Below are 25,121 nucleotides of genomic sequence, written 5' to 3'. Positions count from 1 at the left end.
ACTATCAATAGTATTTCCACTAATGTGATTAAGTTAATACTGTGCTCTATGAGAGGATTATTTCTCAATTCCTCTTGATATGCATAATATTTAGGTTGTGGTTGAGTAAACATTTTGGTTCTTCACCAAAATAATTCCCAGTCAGACAAAGACACGAAAGTCTGCCCTAAGGAGCAATAAAGACTGTATAATTAGAATGATTAAAGAACTGCACAACTAATTTGGCACTTATTGAATGTATTTTGAGAACACAACGTTCAAAATAGGTCACATATTTAAACCACACAAAAAAATATTAACTTTATTCACATTAATTATGCATTTATTCAGGCGCCTGTGTGTGACTCATTTGAAGTGATGCAGGAGTCGCTCATTGTCCCCTCCACCAATCCGATCATTATGTCGCCTTGCACTTAAGCATATTTTCTACGTATTGTCGGGGCTGTAAAGAAAGCTCATTAGACAAAATGACTTCTAATCTAAATGCAATCATCTTTAAATAGTAATCAATCGGATCCCTTACAACACTGCGCTGTTTGTCATTAGCACTTTATCAAAGGCTCACTTAAGATAAGATCCTGCGGCTAATGGCGCTTGATAGGGACAAATTGACTTTCAATACGCTCCACATCAGAGCAGGAAACGCTCTTGTCCTTCAGTGTGCGCACGACATGTTTGCTTTTGCTTTTTTTTTTTTCCCCCCCAAAGATTTTGTTTCCTTGTTCAGAAAATATGAATACCTTTGTCTTAATCTCCCTCAAATTTATTTCTGAGGAGGATTCATAAAAAAAAAAAAAAATAGGCTGCACGATGAAAAGAGTGAACCGAACACAGACGGTAATTATGTTTCAGACAATATTGTATTTCTCCTTCTTTCAGTCACGCTTTCAAATATTTCTTTTTTTTGGGGGGGGGGGGCAAAACTAATGAAATATTTTGCTCCAGATTCACACAGCGTAAACCCCTTAATCTGTAAATCGGCTGTAAAAAGTGGAGCAATTTGCAATCTTTAATGATTAATGAAAATCCTCAGATGGAAATGACATGATACCTTGATTGTTATTTCTATTTTTTCTTTCTTTCTGTCTGTCTTTCTTTCTTGCATCTGCTGCTTCGTCCTGTGCGTCTTGGCCCCGGCCTGGGCGTATGGCGGCAGCTCCTGCTGGAGAAGAGGGAAGGGGAAGGTCCGTGGCAGAGCTGTGATCAGACAGGCAGAAAGAGAAACCACATCAGGTACACAATCAGGACCCCTCCCTCTCCCTTTCTTCAAAACCCTCCCCGATAATGAGCAAACTTTCATGTGGCTGCAAATACCACTCTCCTCTCCTGTTTGAAGTGGCAAACACCAGATATTGTTGTTTACCCCCGACATCTGATAGGAAAAGTTCAACTTATGTTATCTTCAGATCAATTTATTTAAAGGCTTCCTCCTCCTTCAGGAGAATAAACACTTTGTTAAGGGGGGGGGGGAAGGAGGTACATTAGAGGACTCTTTTATGCAAACTGGGATTATCCAGGGGATCCTCATCAACTCTCTTTGTAATTTTCTTTCCCAGAGTTAGTGGAGTGTCGAGCACGCCGAATAAACTGTTTTGGTGCTATCATGAAGATTCCTGCACCTCCAGGGGGGTCTCCTATTTCAGAGTGATGGCTTTAGCACTTTAGAGTGAACTGTGTGCGATCTCGGTGGGTAGAGGGGAGGAAAAGAAAAAAAAAAAGTCCCCATGGGCTTGTTGTTGCTGCTGTCTGCCTTCTATTTGCATGATATTTTTCTATTCAGTCTTATCATCAGTGTGCTGTGAGGTGGGAGTGCTGGCTCCGTCTCAGAGGCTGGACCCGGGCTTTATCGGCAGGTAATTCTCCCACTCTCACTAACTCATCTTGAATTATTTAAGTGTTATTTCCAGGGACCCTGGCAAGAGGTAAAAGAGGTGGTGGTGTGTATGTGTGTGTGTGGTGAGGGGAGGGGGGGGAGGGGGGGGACACAGACACACACGCACAAACACACACCCACACACACAGGATTTTTCCTTTTTTTTTTTTTTTTTTTTTTTTTACAAATCAGATATCATTAAAATTGAGTAAATTACTGTTTTCTCAGCTTGCAAAAATAAATAAATAAATAAATAAATAATAAGCTGTTTTGTGAGGTAGATATGACGAATCTTGACATTCTGATGAGGGAGGAAACATGTTGGATGGCTGCGCCCGCTGCCGTCAGAGCAGGGCTCAGCAGAGAAGGCCCTGGCGTCTGCTCGCATCCCCCCAACACGTGTTATTACAAGGAAAAACAGAGGGCATGATTTAAGTAGAGGTAAAAAGAAAAAAAAAACCAAATCGTTCACATAGTACAATAAATAACTTGGATAAAACTGGAAAGAGGGATGACAAAAAATCAGAAAACAAAAAGAAGAGGAGGGAGCTCTCCAGGGAGGCCAGTGAAAAGGACGCACTGAATCGCTCTCCTCCCGATAAGAACTTTCCACCGTAACTTATTCATATAATTCATTGCAATTTTCTTGTGTGTGTGTGTGTGTGTGTGTGTGTGTGTGTGTGTGTGTGTGCGCGCGCGTCGTGAGAGCCACATGCTCCCGCGTGAGTGAGTGAGTGAGTGAGTGAGCGGAGCGCTTCATTGCTGTAATGTTATCGAGGTGAATGACAAGCCGACAAAAGGGGGACGCGCGGTGTTGAGAGATGCTGCGCCTCAGAGTGGAGCGGCAGCAGCGGCGGCAGGTCTGTCTCTCATCCGGTCCTCCTGACGCGCCGATCATCCTCACCTTGTCAGATCCCCCCCCCCCCGTACTACTTGAGACAAAAGGAGCGATCTCACACTGGGGCTGCGATAAAAACAAGCGTTAATCCTTGTTAACAGGACAAAAAAAAAGAAAGAAAAAATGAAATCAAGACAATTTCAGGCTGAAGAAGAAGAAGAAAAAGAGGCGCTGTCTCCTGTAAATTGCGTCATCACTCAACTTTTACCTCGTTGGTAATCTGTGGACATTTTATTTTTTCATTAAAGGAGCAATTTTGTATTAAATAATAACATTATTATTATTATTATTATTATTATTATTATTATTGTAATAATAATAATAATAATAATAATAATAATAATAATAATAATAATAATAACAACAACGGCAACAACAATCCCCCATTATGTGTCGTGCGCACTGTCCTTAGATTAGGCTAAAGCATTAAAAAAGAGAACAACAGTGTGCTGAATTGGAATTTGACATCCATTTACATCCTAATTTAAACGCTCGACCTACAGCCTAATTCCTCATTTATAATATTGTTCGATACAGCCCTTCTCCATTTCTTTCTTTTTCTTTTACTTTTTTTTGTACACATATAATTATGTATAACGGCGAAGGGTGTGAGAACAAACCACTTAAACCTACAATTTGCTCAACAAGTCCTGCAGATAGCTGTAATTGCTTAGTTGAATATTCGACAACCTAATTTCAGTTGTCGACTCGCTGCCCTTGGGAAAGTCCTTTGAAGTGAAAGTGAAAAGGGGGGATTTCAGGAAAGTAATTAATTTCACCGAGCGCGATTAGAAACACTTGAGACCCTCCTCTGCGTGCGCGTATTTACGACAAAACGCAACAATATCAGAAAATTAAAGAAGATATATTCTTTTACCTCCTCTTGCGTGCGCGCTTATACTTCTCTTTTTTTTCTGTTGGCAGTGCCACCCATGGGGGGGGGGGGGGGGCGGGCGAGAGGAGAGGAGAGGAGGAAGAAGAAGGGGGCAGGAGAGAGGAGGGAAGGTGAGGAAAAAGTGGAGTGACACCGGGCACATTCAGGGCTGCTTCTTGATTGTCAATTAAACAAATGAAAACAGAGAGGGAAGAGGCGATTAGGCGTGTAATGATACGCGCTTTAAATAAGAGAGGAGTGTGTGAGTGCGCGCGCGTGTGTGCGCCTGTCAAGTATTTGATGGCTCCGACTCAGAACCTGAAGTTCAATAATAATAATAATAATAATAGTAATAATAATGATGATAATAATGCACCTGTCTGCAGCAGTCACTCGCTCACTGTGACAGTGAAGAGGCTCATCCAGCAGGTAGTTTAGACACAATCGCCTTTAACGTGAATAAGTTAATGACGTTTAATTGAGCTGAGCCAGCCACACGCGACAAGTTGCTCATGAGGATTAATAACAGGCTACTTCGTAATGGTTCCAAACAACACCGAGGCCACCGAGAGAATCAGCTCTCAGGCAGTAAATAAACATGTATACATATACATATATATGTGACGATGACGAGATGCGTTTCCTCTTTAAGCAGGGTGGGATTTTTCGGAAAAAAAAAAAAAAAAGAAAAAAAAATCCTTCAGCGGTCGGTCTGCGTGCGGCGGCGCCAGTGCGCATGCGCCACTGGCACTTTCACTACCTGCCACACAAGCCTGTATTTCACATGGGGCAAGCGGGAGTTATCATCCACTTGCGTGAATGCTGCTGCTGAGTGGTGTTTGACAGTCTCGGGCGACAAGAGGAAAACAAGACTGCGGGATTTTTTTTTCTTCTTCTTCTTCTCCTTCTTCTCCCTCTTCTTCTTCTCTCTCTCTCCCTCTCTCTCTCTCACTCTCTCTCTCCTTCCCCCCTCTCTCCTCTCCGCTGAAGGCGTATCACACTGATGGATGCCACCATGGAGCCGAAAACATAAGTTGAGCGCTCGCACGGACTCTGCCACTTGTACTTTACAGAAGATAATCACTGGTGGGGATGAGGAACTGAAGTCTTTTAGGTGAGTAAGCCAGAAAACAAAACAAAAACAAAAAAACGCGAGTCGCGGCTGTCGTGAGTGTTTGAATGAATTTGACTGAAATCAGAAACTTTTTCAGAGGAATGTGTTTATTTGCTCTGATTTTTTTGGGGGCCGACTTATTTAGAGTTATCCTTTTTTTTTCTTTCTTCCTCTTATTTCTGTTCCCTCTCGCAGAGTGATTTGTGCCAACAATGTCGAAACCAATGGATCACGTAAAACGCCCGATGAACGCTTTCATGGTCTGGTCCAGAGCCCAGCGCAGGAAAATGGCTCAGGAGAACCCGAAAATGCACAACTCCGAGATCAGCAAGAGATTAGGAGCGGAGTGGAAACTTCTCACCGAGTCTGAGAAGAGGCCATTCATCGACGAAGCCAAGCGACTGCGGGCGATGCACATGAAGGAGCACCCAGACTACAAATACAGACCGAGGCGGAAGCCCAAGACTCTGATGAAGAAAGATAAGTTCTCCTTCCCGGTGCCCTACAACCTCGGGGAGCACGACGCGCTCAAAGTGAGCGGGCTCTCCGGAGCGCTCTCCGAGTCCGTCCTCGGGAACCCCGACAAGGCGGCGGCGGCTGCGGCGGCCGCGGCGGCGAGGGTGTTCTTCAACCCGTCCATGTCCACGAACCCCTACTCCTTTTTCGACCTGGGATCCAAGATGACCGAGCTCTCCCCACCTTCGTTTCCGTACGCGTCTCCGCTGGGCTACCCGCCGGCGGGCGCCACGGCTTTCACCGGGACTGGCGGCGTCGGTGGCGGGACGCACACCCACACTCACTCACACCCGTCCCCGGGAAACCCAGGCTACATGATCCCTTGTAACTGTACGGGCTGGCCCTCAGCAGGACTCCAGCCGCCCTTAGCATACATCCTGCTGCCCGGGATGGGAAAGCCTCAGCTCGAACCGTACCCTGCGTACGCTGCGGCGTTATGATAAGGCCCCACTGTGGACTGGACTCCTGCTGAGAAACACAGAAATGTGACCAAAAAAACAACAACAAAAAACAACAAAAAAACAAAAAAACGAACAGAACAAAAACAAAAAAAAGCTATTCATGCAAGAGTTTTATTATGCATGCAAAAAAACTTGTACATGTGATGAAGTGCTCGTCGTCTCAGATATCACATGTGTATGTATATTGATTAATGCCTTTATCTAAGGTAATGCTTATTTAGAGAACTCTCTAATCTATTATGACTCAGCCATCGGCCCCTGGCAGCCCAGGTTGGAGTGGGTGGGTGGGTGGGGGGGGGGGGGTGAGGATGAGGATGATGAGGAGGACTGGAAGGATGGCACACATTTGAGAGGAGATGTTTTTTGACAGGTACACACTTGCTTCGATTTCTATTTTTTTTTTTTTTTTTTTGCACCTGCTCAACTCACCTGTTGGAATCACCGGCAGAGGCCACATTAATCACTGGATCACAACGCTTTTTTATTTTTTATTTTTTATTTTTACGTCTCAGATGGGGCTGCTGCAGGGGCTGATGGGCTGTAGTAATCCACGGATCAAGGAGGATTGTCACAACATTTCTTCCCCCCCCCCCCTCTCTCTTCCACCTGCTCTTTGAGTGACTGTAAATGTGTACAGATAAAAATGACTCTAGTTTATTTGCCGTTATAGGCTTAGTGTTTGAGATAGCCCCCCCACCCCCACCCCAGGAACAACCTGCGTATTTCACTAGAAATCCGGTGTATATTTTGAGTTTTTAAAAAACCGTTTTATAGATGTCTGTAATATTTATTGTTTTGTGGATTCTATGGTGACCTCCCCTCACATCCCATCCCTCACTCCCTCCCTCCCCCCCCTCCCGTTCCTCCCCCAGGACGATTTTTTTTTTCTTTTGAAAAGGACAACACTTGAAATGTAGAGGATGTAATTTATTTTAAAGGTGACATTCAGTTTTGTTTTGTTTTTTTTTACCCTCCAAGCAGTAAAAAAAAAAAAAAAGAAGAAGAAAAAAAAGAAGTAAAAGCTCCAATTTAAATGCAGATGGAAGTTTATTGAAGGAATTTCCTGATCTCCCCTCCACCTCACCTCACCTCACCCTCCTCCTCCCACTTCTCTTCTCCTATCATGGGCAGCAGAGAGAGAAAAAAAACAAACCTTTTTAAACTAACTCTTATGGAATTTGTATGTTCTATTTTTTTGTGTTTTTTCTTTAACCTCCGTTCTGTACTTCAAAAAAAAAAAAAAAAACCTATTGCTACTGTTCACCTGTTGAGCAAAAAAAGGACTACAATAAAGCGTATTCGGATTAAAACGGAAAAAAAGGGAATCGCGGCCTGTGCTTCTTGATGAGATGAACAAGATTGTTATCTTTTCTTCTTTTTTTTTTCTTCTTCTTCTTCTTTTTCTCCCCCTGCTTCTGCTCCTCCAGTCCAGGTGAAGTGTAAGGTATCCTCTAAAGGCCGCTTTTGTCCCGCGCTTTTGAATGGCATTACTGAATGAGGGAGGGGAGGAGGTGGTGTGTGTGTGTGTGTGTGTGTGTGTGTGTGTGTGTGTGTGTGTGTGTGTGTGTGTGTGTGGGGGGGTGATCTAAATCAACTCCATTGTAATCAAGAGCCAAAAACCCTTATTTATCACAATTTTAATCATGAATAGGGGAAGGAAGATAAAACTGTGTGGTTACTCTGAGCTTTCTTTTTTTTCCCATGAAGGGACAACAAAAAAAAAAGGAAAGAAGAAGAAGAAGGGGGGGAAGCTTTTTTAAAGGCTGCAGAACAAGCTCGTCTTTGAGGCTTTAAAACAACCTGAGCTGCGGTACAAAGTGAGAATTAGAAAAAAAAAAGAAAAAAGGACAACACGCTCACCTGTCCAACCAGTGTGTGTGTGTGTGTGTGTGTGTGTGTGTGTGTGTGTGTGTGTGTGTGTGTGTGTGTGTGTGTGTGGCAGATATGTCATAACAAAAAAAGCAAATGTCAATCCATGTCAGATCTTTTAACTGTGTGTTATTTCAGCAGATCGACCCCCCTCCCGTCCCTTCACTAGGTTACACCGAGAGATTAATTCATAAGGATCAGAGCGATTATGCAAAACTAATTTGGACAGTCCAGGGATAATTATCTCCGCCACGGTTAATTAAACCCTTTCACCGCTATGTTCTCCATTGTGACACCCCCCCACCCCACCACCCCACCAACCACTCCTCTCCTCTCTCTACAGAACTTCCTTCTTGCCCCTGAAAATGATAATAATAATAATAATAACGCGTGAGTGACCTCTTGTTTTTTTATTATCATTATTATTATTATTATTATGTGGAGTGTTAATCTGGAAGCAAAAAATAACTGAGAGGTGCCACACAGCCGATCCGTGCCTGCCGGAATGTGTTGCTCCAAAGTGGCCTGTATTTTTATTTACTTTTTATTTTTAACCAGTTCGGTTGGTTGTGCCGTAAGTTTTAGTTTTATTTTATTTCATTTTATTTATTTGTTTTTTTTATGCCTCGATAAAAGAAAGGGAAAGGGAAAGAGAAAATGTTCCCAAAAAGTTCAAGGCTGATTGAAGATGTTCTAAACTCGGGGGCCTCTCTGTGTGATCAGCACACAGAAGGAAGGTCGTCAAGTCAGTTAGGAGAAAAAAAAAAAAAGGAGCTCGCATGATGAGTTCAGTGGGCATTTCTTTCTCTTCCTCTGGCCCTTTTATTATTATATTTTTTCTTTCTTGAGGTAAAAAGAAGAAGAAGAAGAAGAAGAAGGGGGGGGGAGTAAAAGCTGAAAGAACTTTTTTTCAACTCTGGGAGCGTTTAGACGGTCGAGGGGGTTTTGTCTGGGAACAAAACGTGGGTTGGGAGGTTTTGTGAGAGTGTTGTTTGTTGAAGTGGAGCTCAGCAAAAGCGGCTGCTCTCCCTCATTGTGATGAAAGCAATCAGTGGTATTTGGAAAACTGTTAGCATTGTGCACTTCTTCTGTGTCCGTTGTGGAGGATTTCTTTTCACAAGGTTTTTTCTTTTCTTTTTTTTTTCTTTTTTTCTTTTTTTCAGCCGATCCAGCTGGCCGGAGTGAATAGCACTGCAATGTGTACACGCTTTGTCCCTGCGAGCCCTTCAAGTAGCCCACATTGAATAGAGTGAGTTGACACTGCATGACAGTGAAACAACATAATAAAAAATACATGAGCGCATGAATGGAGGCAGGCGCATAAATAAATAAAATGGGTGGCCAAAACTGGATAAACTGAATGACAAAACGGTGAAAGGGGAACAAAAAGATATCTAACACGCTAGATTAGCATTAGAATGCAATCTACAAGCCAGAACAATTGATGAATAGGTTTACCGGCCAAGAAAGAAATGGACTAAATGCCTTTTGAATAGATAGCCTATGTTTTCTTCTTTTTTTTTCTCTAAGATGGCTGTGAATGAATGAGAAAAAGGTGGAGGAGATGCAACTATGGAAATAAGTGGGAGAAAAGTTTTTTCCTTGTCAGATGTTTTTTTTTTGTTTTTTTTCCCCCCGCTCCTGACTCCAGGATCCCACTATCTCTGGGACGATCAAAAAATTCTGTTTTCCCAAGGATGAGATTGTAGCTGTGTGACTGTTGTGGGAAAAAAAAAAAAAATCTGTTTAAAACCAAACTGCTCGAACAGAAGTCTGGTTTTCTGGGCTTCACCGGCTGAGTTTGACCTTTTTCCTGCCTACGTAAAGGCCTGAAGACTCATTTCATAATCGTAATAAAGGAAATAAATGTTTGAAATCACAACTGGATAATAAGAATACGTTTTAATGTGGTTTTTGATAGATGATGCCTGGCTGGGATGAGCAATCTGGCCCTGACGTGAAAAGAAGCCGTGAAGGAGCGTTGACAAAAAACCCGGCAATAAATGAGACGAAGTGACGACTTTATTTTATTTATCACTAGTTCAAACCCAAGTTGGGATTCTGTAACACGCAGCCGCACATATATGTCCATCACAATGCCTTCATCTTGGTGCTGGGAGAGTTTTAAATATTAAAGGTGCGCTATGTAGTTTAAGAAAAGAAAACTAAAACTCAGAAATACGACACTTACAGAATGACTGAGGTGATAAATAACGCAAAGAGAGAAATATTGATGTGAAATTGGGTATATCCGTAACAAAATAAGCAGGCCGTCTTCAGAGGGAAATCAGGTCCCCAGAACGTTGTGTGGAGGCAGAAAGCTGGCTATCGAGAAGGGTGTCGCAAATATAAACGAAGTGAAACACTTTTAAATTGTTTTGTCCTGTAACAACCGTTTGTTTGTTCAGTTTATTCCGCTGTGAAAATCAACGTGCGAACATTTCCCCCCTCTCTGATTAAATATTGCTCTCCCAAATCTACATAGTGCACCTTTAAATAAAATTGTCTTGAGTGAATCTAGCGAGAGTGTTTACGCGAGATAAAGACCGGTCCTCCTCCTGCGTGTTTCATTTATTTATCGACGTCTGTTTAACTCGGAGCAAACGGGCGGTTCGGTTCTGAGATGACGACGCAGTTTGATGGCTTCAGCTCAACCTTTATTCGTATTGTTTCAAGGAGACGCGACACAGAGGGAAGTGCTGGGGGAAAAGAAAACATATCGCCATGGGTATTTGAAAAAAATAAATATCAATGATTCAAGCTGTAACTTCACAATAAAACACATAAACAAAGACTGAGTGAAATGGGAGTTTATGTTTTAATACATTTAAAGAGCAGACGGTGCTCGCCTTGGTGTCCTCCTGACAGCCGGTACAAAAGGTTCCGGCAGAAGATTTAAAGCTATGGCTGCCTCATGTTTCCATAAGCCCCCCCGCCCCGTCTGATGCCCCGATATCATTATGTCTTAGTGTTAAACCCTTTATGTGCCTGTAAGACATTTGTAGAAGTGAGATTAGGCAAATTAACATACATATGTATCACCGGTTCAACCATGTTGACCTTAGAGGGATGTACAATGGCTCCCTCATCCCTAATTCGCCCGGGGCTGCCCCACGAGCATGTGGATTATCACCTGGCTTCAATGGCTCGAGATGGATCATTTTAGTATTTTTTTTCTGACATGAATAATACATCAATATGATCTCGTTGAGGATATTTTCCTCTCTATTTGTTTGCAGGAAAAAAAAAAAAGTCAGCCTCTTGCTCACCTGGCTGCCGTAGCATGCGTGCAACACTGAGAGATATACAGCCAGGGCTGGCCCCTCTGTGAGGAACCTCAAAGAGTCTGATCACTGGCTCCTCCATCTCATTTTAGGCAAATCAAAGTGTGAAAAGTCTCTCCTGAAGCAATATCTCCATCATCAGGTTGGGTCGAGAATGTTTATGAAGGCTGTGTGCCATATTACCTGTAATCTCCGGAGTATGAACTGCCGTATTTCTTACTGCTCTGTGCTCCCAGGAGGGGAAAAAAAATGCCCAAAATTATCTCGCATTGCACCTTTTCCGCAACACCTCAACGTGGCAAATCAAAGCCTCAAAACCGTACATGTCACTGTGCCCAAGGTCACCGGGAGAAATGAGAAATCTCTGTGTACTGTACAGACCATCCCTATAAACATGCCACACAGCCTCTGAAGTCTGACTCTGCTTTTAAGAAGTCCAAGTTTGTTTAATAGTACATAATGCAATAAGTCGATGGACCCCCGCCGGAGTTCAGAGAGGGAACGCTTGAATTAGGTCGGGGGGCAGGTGGGTGGAGGCAGGAGGGGGCCGTTGATGGGTTGGGGTGGGGGGTGGCGGCGGTGGTTGAGGTAATCATGAGTTTTTGCGGGTGAGATGAGTGAGCTCCACTCATAGTGTCTACCAGACTGTCTGGCATCCAAGAAACATTAACTCCAGTCTTACAGCCTTACAGTTATCTAGGACTACGTGTTTATTAATACAGCTCTTATATCTGTAGAATATTCCACAAGTTTTCATACCCTGATCTTAGCTGGTGAAATCACACTTTGATAAATCCCTGTGTGGAGACATACAGCACTGGCTCATTGCTGATGTGACATTAACAGCTAAAAAATATACACATACAGTATATATATATATATATATATATATATATATATATATATATATATATATATATATATATATATATATATATATATATATATATATATATATATATAGGGTGATGTGGCCTTGAAATAATATCACGGTATTTGAAGGTTTATATCTCGATATTTTGATATCTCCTCAACTGTGCTTCATAAATACGGGCAACAAAATCCAAAATAGCAATACTTTCGACCAAATACCTCGATGTTGATTCACCGTCAAAATTGGTACTTTCACAAAATATTAACACAATGAAATTTTTGATAAATAATCATCTCTGCATTTCTTTCTCGGTTTGTTTGCAGGTAAGTCTGCGTCTTGCTCACCCAGTTGTTATGGCACGAGTGAGGATTGTTTCAGCCAGGGTTTATCAATATCGCGACAGCACTGTAGAGCTCGGTATTGGCGTGAGATATTAACAGGGTGAGAGTTTTGATAAGTAATCATCAGTGATGTGGAAGTAATAACCAAGTGGGTGAAGGCAAGTATTTGAACAAGCAGAGCAGTCTGCTAAGTTCAGAGAATGACGTCACTTTACTGTTATTTAAAACTAGGAAAAGGAAAACAGCTATAACACAATAATGATATATAATATATAATGTCGAGGGTTACCTAATAATCAAAATTCTCTCAGAAAATTGTGAGAATTGATTTTTGAGATGACATGTTTCAGACGTCTGCCACGCAAACCACATGTCAGTTTTCTTTGGGGTCACTCAGCTGCAAAACGTGGCCAAATAAAACGGACTGACGTTTGCTCCATATCTGTAGGTATTGTTCAGCTCTGCCCCTCCCAAATCATAAATACTTATGTAGGCACACGTGTCAGTATCCTTTTTTGATTCTGTTACCGGACGTTTTTTTGGTAAGGCATCTCACAGGGCGTTAACAGTCTCTGGGGTCTAATTGACTCCAAAAATATAGTATGTCACTGTGTGGGATTTAGGATGTGAGTAGAGTTTTGGCAGGTTTACGGACACATGTATTTTCAGTCCATGCACCATGGAATAACTTGCATAATATATAATATATATATATATATAGGATATATATAATATATATCCTTTGATGAATTCAAGGGCGTCATCAGGGATGTGGTGAAGGAGGCATGGTGTTGTTTTTCTTAAAGGTGCTCTGTGGAGTTCAAGGGAAGACATTTTAATCAGATCGTCATTGGCGGATTTTTTTTGACATGCCGAAACAAACTAAATAAACAATCTACATTAGTAGTTAACCAATAAAATGAATAAAACAAACTGCCCTCGAACACAGTTTCATACTGTTTGCCTTTGTTTATATGTGGCGGACCCTGCCACCTCTTTAGCTTCTAGACCTTATTTTCCTCTGACAGTAGATTTTTTATTCAGTTATGGAAGAAATACACATTTCTAAGTTTGTGTTGTTACCGTAATAATAATGTCAATTAAATTCAGAGGTCTAATTTCTGCCCCTTTCAGAGGCCACCATGTTTTAATACCAGTTCTTCTGTTGTAGTGTGATTCTTTTGCAGATCTTACTTGATATGTTGCATTTTAGCATATCGTGATCTTGTACGGCTACTACTTTGGACAGGTCTCTCTTGTAAAAGAGATCTTGATCTCAGGCTCACTTCCTGGTGAAAAAGATTAAATGAAAAATTAAAATGAAAGCACAGCACTTTAATGTATTTCTTTATTAATGACTATTTGGTAAACAAAGGAAATATATATTTCTTCAAGTATGGTATATTTAAAAATGAATATTTTTGGATGTAATAACAGAGTTTTATCACCATTTCTGTATTTCGTCACCATCACGAAACGTGCTCTCCCGGTTTATTGGCAAAGGAAAGAGGTGCAACGATGAGGTCAAAGGAAGGAAAACAAAACATTTGAATGCATTAAAAAGGTTGAATTTGTAATCTTTCATATTATTTTTTGCACGTGCAGCAGTGAGATCTAAGGACGTGTAGGGTTTGACTCTTCTTATCAGATCGTTGAAGTCAAAGTGAAATAAACAAACAATGGATATCAGTGCCCTCTAAACTCTGAAGGATTTAAGACAGATTTCAACCATCATCTCTAGATAATCTGCTGTCTTTTCCGCACGTAACAGTCTCTAGCTGTGATTTGAAGACCACCATGAGGGCGTTGTGTCTGAGTCAGTCTTAAAAACAGAAGATACTCTGCTCTCTGCGGGCTGCCGTCTGACTCTAAAGCTCCCACTGCTGTCTAAATGAACTCACTGCACTAATAACCTCATATTCATATTCAGCATCATTAATAGGAGCATTATTTCATGAGCCATGTTCACACATCACAAAGGCTGGTTCGAAAAAGCACAATTTAGTACGAGAACACTACATACAAGCACATGTATTTATACTTGAGGGAGGTAAAAAAAAAAAAAAAAGGTGCAGATGTTGTGGGCAGACACAATTGAATTTTTTGACAAGATTAGAATTTTTTTTTTCTAAAGATCCTATAGCTGCTAGGTAGTCACCGGAATCATTACGTTAATAACCTAAAACACGAGGCATGGGATTACTCTGTGAATCCATCAATAAATTAGAATAATGTCAGTGAGCAGCCTTAAAAAAAAAAAAAAAAAAAAATGCTCTCCAAACTGACATGACATTTTTTGTTCCATTTCCAAATGACCGCTGGCAGAGATTGCCGGCTCTCCTATTAATTCTCAGGTTTTCAAGGAAAAAAATATATCTATCATAAGTAGAAATAATGAAGTTGAAGAGCCGATGCCCCGAGGAGCAGTCACAAAGAATTATATCTTTCTATAACACAGGACACAGGCGAAAAGATAAGTACCTGTCAGTTGGCATACTTTCTGCTACATGTGCCTATCAATAAAAAGAGATTATTTTTTTTTCTCCCCAGTTATTACAACAAAGATCTGGGGGGCTCGAGAAGATTGCACCTTTAATGAGGAGGAGTGATTTTTTTATTTTTTCCTCCTGCACACTCACAACTACACTTGAAGTGAGTGAGCTGTAATGCCGTCAATTTCCCCCTCTGTCTCGATTCTGCGAGAACTTATTAAAATGAAACATTGCCAACATTAATTCACAGGGATTATTTATTACATTTTTAACAGGATTATGGTTGCGCCCGAGCCTGATTTGGGATTCACACCCGGCATTGTGATAGCGCGGTTTAGCAGTCAGGATTCTGCAGCCCTGTCGTAATTAACAGTGGTGAGATAGATCTCTGCCAAGTGATACGTCGTGGCTCCGCGGCTCATTTTTGTGTACCGAGATACTGGAACGCTGAAGGGGCGCGTTCGGTGGACGGAAACTTGAAATTTCTGTCTCCGTCAGTGGAGGGTGGCTTATCATCACACTTTTCCTCTTAAAGCGACTCCGGTCCAGGTGATTGCTTTGTAGCTTGCGTTGAATTGTGTACTGTCAAGTGTATTGATGGCACGTCTGTGGCTGTCAGATTTGTTTTTCCCACACACGCTTTTGTAGCCATGGTGTAATGCACTGGAACAACCGTATGGATGCCTCCATAATGGACGACATAAAGAGTGCGAGCGTACGTACCTGGGTGACAGCAAGGCAATAATTTGTGCGGGCACCTTATCGTATTCAGCAGAAAATCCAAGGCTTCCGCGTCTTTAATCTCGAGACGTGGCTGCCCCCTGAAACGTGCCATTAGTTATACTGATGAAGGAGCATGACTTCATACCTTAATTGGGCAGTAATGCGAGGGTCCTCAGAGCAAATCTATTATGAATGGTCCTACCAGACATCACACATGCGAGGGGTCGCCCTGACACCCCGCACATCTTCAGCCGCATCATCACGCTGCGTCTAGTCGCATTGTGTCGTGGAAATTTTCCATCTTCTTTGTTACCGCAGAAAGGGTAACATTGAAGGTAATGGCTTTCCAACATTGTATTTACACTTGCTTTGTTTGCTCCTGTGTGGGAAGAAAGGAGACCTATAAAAGCATGCGAAACAGGGAAAGCAATCAAAAGTCTGGCCTTCGTCGCCGCGCTGCCGCTAACAAAAAAATGTTACAAGGCTAGGAGCTGCTGAAGTACCTGCAGACAGAGAGACATTTCGGTCTCTCTCTTTTGAGCCACTGAGAGGTCCTCCTCTCTAAACGTTTCTCTTTATTTTCAGTCCGCATGCAGGATACATGGTTTTATTCAGCCCTCGTCTCCCACAAAGCACGCGGCTAAGTCTAAGTTACCAGCAGCAATTAAAAGTACATAAAAGTAAAAAGAAATACTTTGAACTGTTAGCTGTTTATGGCAGATCCATGGCAAAGTCTGGAACTTTCAGCGCTTTGATTCAAGCACACTGAAGTTGTTTGCATGAAAAATAAAAAAGTGGGTCAAGTGGAACAGTGCCCTTTGACAGCCCTTTTACAAAAAATGGAATGAAACCCGGGAATAGAGGCATGTTTTTTTTTTTTCCTCCCCCCCCTCTTCCTCAAAGAGATGGCACCCATACAAACTCTCACAGGAGACACAAATGAAGTTGAATGTCTAAAAGCGAACCTCTACACTTTGATATTAACGCAGACAGGTGTAAAAATACACATAGCTAACACAGAGCAATAATAAGAGATTTATGTATGTAGGGCGCAAAAGACACGCAGAGCCGTTGCCTGGTGCTGTCAGGTTCGTTTTCCTGTTGCGTCATTCACCATGCCAACGCAACACTGGAGCCAAATATGGCAGAAGCCTCTATTTCTCATACCACGTGCATCACGATCTCTTGTCAGGCAAACAGATGTCTGAGCGCCAGGGATTGTCGGATGTTTGTGTGTAAGAAATGAGTAAACAAGTTGAAATATTTCCCCCCCTTTAATTTGATGCACAATGCATCCTGACAGCCAATTGAATTCACACATACGAGAGACCCGGTGTCACATGTCAGGGCCCTTTTCTGATCAGATAAATAAGTCGGTTTAGCAGCAGGCGGTTAATAACTCCCTATCGCCACTCGACATGGCGAATCGGGCATTTTTTATTTTTATTTTTATTTTTTTTCCTATTTGCCCTGTAACATTATCACCTCCTTCTGACCCTATCTAACCTTTTACCTGTACAGTCAATACACTCAGTGGTGATAAAAGACCACGAGTGAATGGAGTGTGTGTAATGTTGCAGCCAGCAGCGATTACAGGGGTAACATGAACGCTTGGAAGCGATACTGAGACAGGGCTTTTTGTGCCTCCTAAATTGCTGGACAGCTCCGGGGCTGACATTTAAAACATAACATCACCAAACAAAAACACATTAAAAAGGAGAAAAGCTGAGCAGGGGGCTTTAAGGAAAAACCTGAAATTCAAGTTTTGGCGAAGGCGACTGACCCAAATTTCCTGCCCCTTCTTCTCCTTAACATGCTTCTGCAAGCCCGGGCCCTGGGGTGACGTATCCCTTACACAGGGATTGCCAGTGCATTTACATAGCATGGTTAATGAGAGATCAACACCAGGAAAGCGCCTTGAATATAAAGCTTTCTTGTAAAAATAATGAGCGAGCGATTGATCCATACTCAAACAAGCCGGTTTGCTGAGTTAATACCAAAGGCAGATTATAGCCAGTGCCAAAAGTGCCCTGGCGTGCGACGCCTTTTGCTTAGAGGGTCCCCAAACTTGTCATCACATTAGCACATGGTCAAGGAGTACATCCTACCACTCTCATAATCTGCTTTCCTGCACAATTAGCCTTCTATAATAAGGCAGCTGCCTGACAGCCGGCAGGGAGAAAACGAGGGAAATCACTGGGTTTCACATAGGATGGATGGATCGTTTACCGCCGCTGAAATATAGACTGTGAATCTCTCTCCAACTCATCACCTACTGCTGGTCCTCACATCAGGTCTGAGCGTTATGACAACATGGAGGCTTGCTCTTCTTTATTGTGCCAAGCATCTATTGCACTTTGATGAAGCCAGACAAAGGAGGGTGAGCGGGGGTGGGGTGGGGGAGAGAAGGGAGAGAGAGCACCCGTGGCCAGGGCGAGATGCGTTTTTAGCTCGGAAAAAAAAAAATCTGAGAGAATCAGATGCTGGAGAGGGTAGAATGGCAGGGGATGGCAAGTTTTTTTCTGAATAAAATAATAGATAATTTCATTCCAACAAAGGCGAGGAAACTATGGGCAAGAGAACAAAATAGCAGGAAGGGATGGAGAAGGGAAGGGGTTTGAAAAGAATAAGAAGAATTCAGTGCTGCTTCTTGCAAGGGAGAAAGAAAAAAAAAACATTGATGACACCCGGTTCCATTCTTCCGCTCTCCCCTTTCTCTGCTCCTCGCCTCGCAGCACGGCGGGCTAAGCTGGGAGCTGTAATGTCATTAAATTGCAAATGCTTTTTTTTCATTTCCGACACACACTGTTTACTTATCTGGCAAAAACATATGTTGGAAGGAATCCGTTAAATTCTGCCCATTGCCTTGGGTGAAAGTGCAATAGAAACGGGCCCACTGAGCTCCTTCTGTCGTCTCCTTTTAGCACTTTGCCTTATCTACAAGGCTGCTTAGCAGCAAACTGGCGAGTTCAATGAAAAATGAAGATACAGTGCAAGATTAGGGAAGAACAGTGAGGGGAGAAATGCTTGGAGAGAGGGTCATCCCATTGCAAATGATTTCACTCCTCTCCATCTGCATAAATGACTATTTTTAAGGCATCTCCAGCGTCTGTATATTTTTCTCACTCTGCCACACATTTAATTTCACGCCCCGTGTTCTGAATATGCTTAAATGCATATCTCTGATGCACCTTTAAGCCAGAGGAAAGAGGTTGGGGGGGGAGTGGGGAGGGTACGAAAGCAAAATTAAAGATAAAATGGTGTGATTTGCACTACAAGTCTATTACTTTATGGCATTTACATATAGTTTACCTCTGCAATTCCAAGATTTTTTTTCCAAGCACCTTCCTATCAGTATTTGGGCTTGTATAAATATGTATAAATCTTTGTTGAGAAAAAATAGAATTCCTAGCACTGCACTGAAAAGTTTGAAGGGTGCACTTTCTTGCCTCAACTTCTCCTCCTGCTCCCATGAGACTGTCAGCATATCTGCTGGGGGTGTTCTCTCCCGGCTTGCCCCAACAAAGGCACAGTCTTCAAGCACTTTGTGCCCCATGATCCCCTGATACTCCTCCCCTCGGTGGAGCGAGTGGGGAGAGGGGATCCCCGGGTCAGGGCTTGGCCGTGGCTTTTAGAGGAAGGGCCTGGCAAAGCCCCGATGCTGCCGAAGGAGCGGCATCCTTGTCAAACAAGTGGGTGAACAGCTCTGTGAAAGCCCAACGTGGACTCCAAGTCATGAAGACTGTCATAGAGGAGGCCAGACTCCCACACAGCTGGGTCCCTCACAGATGACATGATGAATGGTGGCTTCATGTGTGCTGCCGCCGTGCTATCAGGTGGATAGCACGTGTTGTTCTACAGTGGCGAGGAAGTTTGAGCTGCGAGTGGAGAGCCCGCCCCTTCGCAGCACAGAAGAGGAAGGCTGTGAATTGGCCTGGGAGTGAAAAGGGGAGAGAGAGAGAGAGAAAGAGAGAGAGAGAGAGAGAGAGAGAGAGAGAGAGAGAGAGAGAGAGAGAGAGAGAGAGAGAGAGAGAGAGAGAGAGAGAGAGAGAGAGGCTATTCAGAGCACGATTCCTTTCCCTCATTGTCTGCCCGCTTAGATTTGAATACGCTCACTCAAAGCAGACGAGAAAAATGCTTCAGACCCTCGCATTGTTGGCTTTCTCTCTCTTCTTTTCTATTTGCAATTAAATGCATTTCAAATGGAACAACTGTACAGAGAGCATTTCTGATAAGGAGGAATTCCATTGCCTTTAACCTCCTTTGTAATGGCTTTGCAATTTCTGAGCACTCTTATTATGAGAATTGCACAATCAAAACATATCGCTGAATAGAAAATGCCATACAACTTAAGTATTGCTTCATTGAAAATTAAATTGCATTTAAAAATCATTTTTGGTTCCCCTGTGTTCCTTGTTGCTTAAGCCAATCTTAGTGTTTCTGTTTTGTGGCTTTGTGTGTGACATTGTGCCTTGACAGGACCCTTGTGTCCTGAGCAGTATCACGCACGCTGGTCCTAAGCATGGGATGAGATCAGTCAATTAGAATTAATGTCATCTGGTCATTTACAGCTAAACACCCTCCGTGTGCATTGTGTTTGCTTTGTGTGCAAAGCATCAACTGCAAAACCAATCTCATCCTCCAGACATGAATTTTTGAAGGATTTGAACGCTGTAAATAACTCCAAACCCTCTCTTACGAGGTTTACCCCTGGAGCACTTTGTAACTTATCAGGGCTGCCTTGTGCCTCCTCTAATGCTTGCATTATGCTCAAATGTAAATCGGTAAGCTGCCAGAGAGGTGGGCGGGAATCACTGAAGAAAGAATCACTGAAGGGTCTAGCCAATATTCTGATTGGGGTATAGCAAAATAAACAGTATAGTTTTGTTTTTTAGGGAGCCGGTTGAAAAAAAAATATATCACACTACTCTGTTATATTCACTAAAAGGAGTTGTTCGGTGTGCCTGAGATTTTGAATTAAGTCATAAAAAGTGAGACTCCTGAAATGTTTTTAATATTTGATCAAGTTTTCTAGGGTTTTTTCAAAATGCCAGTGTAAAAACTCTAATATATTCTGAGTGAATGATGCCCAGGGGTCTGTTTTGTATTTCTAATTTCCATCTCTAATGGTACAAGAGACTGATTAGTAATTAGGACAGACTCATTTAAATGCATGTAATGAGCGTTATAGGTTTCCCATATACAGTGCACTTGAAACCGATGAAAAATGGATAGCATCTTCATCAATTTGAACGCATGTTGACCTTTAGCGGCAATTAATCTACAACACACTCCTTCATGCTGCTCGTCCTTGAATCGGCATTATGGTGTAATGAGTATATCGTCGCCATCTCCCAAATAATTGACCTGGAGCATGTTTCGCAGCATAACTATTAATCTTATTTTCCAGTGAATAATTTGATCAGTTTGTTAGTGGGTTACGCGGAGTACAAACTGGTGCAGACAGATACGTGGCCCCTAGATATTAATTTGGAGATGGATAGGAGTCTTAAAGAGGATTAAAACTCCATACAGGCTAGTCATTTCATACGGCTGCATACCACCCAGCCCAGTGTATACGCTGTCAGTCACCGCTCGGCATGGTTGAGATTTGAAATGGTGACAGTTAAAGTACAAAGATGTCCAATCCTAGACTATTTCATGGCATATTTCTTGGAGCATCCTGAAGGAAATGCATACTGTTAGGGCCAGTCATTTCCAGTGATCCAGGGCCAGCAGAAACAGCAACACTGCCCCCCTGCTATTGTCTACAGATACTGCATCTCCACCACTCATCTCAGTCTTTCTCTCGCACTAGAATATAACAGTGAATATTGAGGACAGCTAGGACAACTATGGTTTACTTAGCACCTTTATTTTTTTTATAAAGACTCACCTTTGTTGTCACTCTCTCACAATGCCACAACTAGTAAGTGATACACAGAGTAAGTGTGATGTAATGTAAATGTGTGTTAGAGGTTTTCTAATTTCCAATCTTCTTTCTAATCCTTCCAACCCTGGGTATATATGTCACTGGTATCACAATGTGACAGGCCGATAAGATGATGCTTTCATTATGCGCACACAACGCAAACCATTGACAGTTTTCTTATTTTGCCCATTGAATGCGTACATTTTAATACTAACATACATAAATTTTAGACATGAGATAATAATAATATGTGATTATATATGTATCGGCAAATTGGATATCAGCAACAATTGAATATCGTGCGTCCCTAATTTCAGTTGTGGGGGGGATTTGGACATTTTGGACGTCCGTATGTTTTAAAAATGTGATCATGTATTCAGAGAGTTTTGTCTCAGTATTGGAATAATTACAAAAAAAAAATGTTAGATGTATTTTAGTAATTAATTGGTTTGTGAGATAGCTGTCATGAAAGTAATATGAGACCTGTGCTGTTTTTCAATTTATTATGAACTTGAAGGTGCTTTTATTCTGAAAATGAATTGGTTATTTTCTGTATCATCTTATGTGTTTGTTTTATTATAATTTATTTTGTGTATTTGAGATCTAATGCAAGACATGACTGAGGCACAAAAACATTTCCCTGACCAGTTGTCCACGCTCCTTTATTTTTTGAAACGTTATTAATGTGCTCTTTCAGAGGAGTAAACATGCTTTAGATTTTGGTCTGTGCTCATTTAAAAATAAACTCATCTGAATATGGAGAAAGAAACCTCAAAGCCCAGCAGGGGCTGTCGAGTGCCTCCTCAGATTACACATCATTAATGAAATAATGCCACGTAAAAAACAAGCGCAAACATTTAAATCGGTTCGCTTTTCACCAGTTTCTGCAAGACTGAGCTCCTTTCTCTCTTAATGTACCTGAAGTGGCCTCAATTTAAAATTTCAATAGGCCTCCTATTATTTAGCCAACACATATTCCTACAAAACATACCCAGAGTGGGTTAAGTGCAGTATATACACAAAGCTGTCAAGAAAATGGATGCATTGCTCCATCCACATGGTAACAAGTAGATAATAAAGTACAAATGAATCATCACCTCCATCTGGGATTCTCTTTGGAAGACCATTAACAGAATCATTTGTCCGGCTCTGAAGATGCATTATGGACCATTATTGCGCACATCCTCAGATTGAACCTGAAAAGGAAGACAGTGAATCTGAGTCTACTAAATGACATGCAATTAAAAAAATAATAATAATAATCTGTTCCTGCTCCTTACCTTTATTTTGTCTAAATATCTCTCTATGTTGTCCCTTCAAACTATGCTTGGAAATAAACTGACAGATGGTAAGCAGACGGTATAAAACTGAAGATTTTTGGTCGACCCATTACACTTATAATAGAAATATGTTTCACTCACATGGTCGCGTGTTGCATGCCATTATACTGCATGTAGTAGCTTGTTTCTCCGTAGCTCTCTGGCACCATCCTGTGTTTCAGTGGCAATAATGGTTTCTTTTTTATTTACACATGCTGAAGAAGTCAGTTTCTGGGTAGATTTCCATTTCCAGTAGCCAGTGAACAATGACACCATTTGGAAAAAGAAAAGACTATTTAGATCAGAGAACTTAACACTGCATTGATATTTACACGCTCTTTTATTGGAACGCTTACCATTTTGAATAAATTGTGGAAAAATGGCAAACATATGAAGAATTTATTGAAAATGAAACAACACCATTGAGGGAAAAAAAAGTGATTAAAAAGAACATTTACAGATCATGTATTTTTCATATTCTTAAATGCTCCCTACCCAGTGTTTGTAACTATTGGAAAGGTAAGTCTACATACAGTTCTGCTTCAATAAAATGTCTAATAATTCAATTCTTTGTTAAGTATTAACAAAAATGCTCTTATTCATTGAATAAATCTCCTGGCCTTCAGAAGCTCAAAGTGCAGCTCGTACTCAAAGTGTGTTTATGCTGCATTTAAAGTGCTTCCTTTGTGTCTCTGCACATTTACCTTTTTTTCACTTCAATATTAGGTTGTTAAACCTTTAAGTGTCTTTGTTTTTATCTTTTGATAACATTTGATTTGATCTCATCTTTCATTTAAATGTGTACATTGCCTTGAAATTAATTCTGTATTCATTTTCTTTTTGCATGCGTAACATCAAATGTTCCTTCACATAACAAGCTATAACAAGCCATTGGTAAGTTCAGCAGAAACACACGGACTGATCCTGGGTCGGATCTTTCATTCTCCTCTCACTTACGAGCTGGCACACAGGCTTGTTTGCTGAAATTAAAGTGAAATAATTTCTATAGAGACATTCCATTTGACTCCCTCCAGGAATTCTGCTCACTAATCCTGTTGAGTGCACTGAACCTCACAGGACCTGTTGTGTAAACGACTCGGTGGTCACACATGAGTTTTCTCATGAGGCCGTATTTACGTCCATACGCCCGAAAGACTCTTGTGTTTCTCTGACACTTAAAAGATATAATACACAATGTAAATGTCCAAAAACAAACAGACCGTTGAGATGTATTTCATCGAGTTGTGCACTTACATTACATTAAATGTTCAACAATGTTCAAACTCAAATAAATCTGTAGTTTGCTTAAGTTAATGATGTGTTTCACTGGGTTTCCTGTTGCCATAACTTCCTGCAGGTTGTTCTGTAACTAATGTGTCATGACTGTGCTTGCTTGTGTTTGCCTCTTCTTGCTCTGCTGTACTGTTGTTAACTCTGCTTTTATTGCTGCCAATGTCAATGTTATCCACATACCTCACCTCACGATTGTTTTTTTTAAACTTATTTCTTGATTTTCCTTTGCCAACTTTGCACTTGGCCTAGGTAACACACAAACATGGCTAAACATAACGTAAATTAAACTGTAAGGATTACCTTATCTGTTAAGATTTCTGCCTGTGTAGCATATGTAAATTTTCAGTGGCAGTGGTGGTTGTTTAAGACTAAGGACAACATCTCCCGTGAACCCCAAACCACCTAGGACTTAGTTTTGTTTGGATTGAGAGACCCCTAGTGACATAAATCACATGCTGTTCTTTTAAGGTAGACATATTAGGCTTTAAAATCTGAACCCTGGGATCTAGGATTCTGTCTCTTCTTCAGTGATATAATGGCAATAAAAAATAAATCTAATTATGTATTAATATGAAATTTCTTGACATAGCGCAAAAAGATTTGTGATATATTTCATATTGCTTTTGCTGGATCCTGAGAACAGAGCCCAACTTTGTATCGACATTAAAATCATATGCTCAATTTTTGAAATTGAATTAATATTGGCGCGACAAAATTTTACCACAGTTTCTTACTGTAATCTGATTGATAAGGAAAACTGTCTCTATGGAAAAACACAGTGGTTTTAAACAGTAGAAAGAGATGGAAAGAGAACCTTTAAAATTGACTCGAAATTGTGATAACAAGAAGTTAATTCAAGCTCAAGTCACAGCCTTCCTAACAACAGTGAGACTTTGCCTTTGGTGTAGTAGGATAAAGACTCTCCATAACTCTAAATAACACATGTGCTTTAACTTTCAGCGGTCACATGCCAGGCCGCTGGAATGTATCAGGAGTGAGACACATTCAAGCATCAGGAGGTTCTCTGACGAGTGTGGCACTCCAGCTTCTGAACAAAGGCAGCTTAAAGGAAAAACTCTGTCGGAATCATACTTATTTCAATCGGACAGCGAGAAATAAAAACATGCCCATGTGATAAGTTCTTCCTAATTGACTCAAGGGAGTGAGAATGTGTGGGCAGTGGTCGGTTAGGTTTTAAAAGGAAACACAAATGACACAAAACAGACAATAGACAGTATTTGTTTTAGTGTTTAATTGT

At 41.4% G+C, this 25,121-nt stretch overlaps 2 protein-coding genes and 1 long non-coding RNA gene across 3 annotated transcripts in view; 2 read left to right on the top strand and 1 right to left on the bottom strand.

Annotated features, from left to right (window-relative positions):
* The window catches only part of LOC119025958 (multidrug resistance-associated protein 4-like), a 71,940-nt gene extending 70,720 nt beyond the window's left edge, over positions 1–1,220 (top strand). The window contains exon 32 of the mRNA XM_037109993.1: positions 1,157–1,220. The gene's annotated coding sequence lies outside the window, so the exon portion shown is untranslated. The remainder of the gene's footprint in view (positions 1–1,156) is intronic.
* Positions 842–4,642, bottom strand: LOC119025967. The gene is made up of 2 exons (XR_005076977.1): positions 4,022–4,642; positions 842–1,197 (listed from the first exon to the last, which is right to left on the bottom strand). It is a non-coding gene; the product is annotated as an uncharacterized LOC119025967 (long non-coding RNA).
* On the top strand, positions 4,640–7,265 carry sox21b (SRY-box transcription factor 21b). The gene is made up of 2 exons (XM_037110012.1): positions 4,640–4,759; positions 4,955–7,265. The coding sequence occupies exon 2, from the start codon at positions 4,972–4,974 to the stop codon at positions 5,713–5,715; it is 744 nt and encodes a 247-aa protein (XP_036965907.1). The 5' UTR covers positions 4,640–4,759; positions 4,955–4,971; the 3' UTR covers positions 5,716–7,265.
* Positions 7,266–25,121: the final 17,856 nt, after the last annotated feature.

This window comes from Acanthopagrus latus, chromosome 9 (genome assembly GCF_904848185.1).
Source record: "Acanthopagrus latus isolate v.2019 chromosome 9, fAcaLat1.1, whole genome shotgun sequence".
In the NCBI taxonomy this organism is placed as follows: domain Eukaryota; kingdom Metazoa; phylum Chordata; class Actinopteri; order Spariformes; family Sparidae; genus Acanthopagrus; species Acanthopagrus latus.
This window is presented reverse-complemented; position numbering and strand designations above follow the sequence as displayed.

What these genes read in the sequence shown, in the direction of transcription:
- sox21b (XM_037110012.1), top strand. Translation starts at nt 4,972, where the DNA reads ATGTCGAAACCAATGGATCACGTAAAACGCCCGATGAACGCTTTCATG.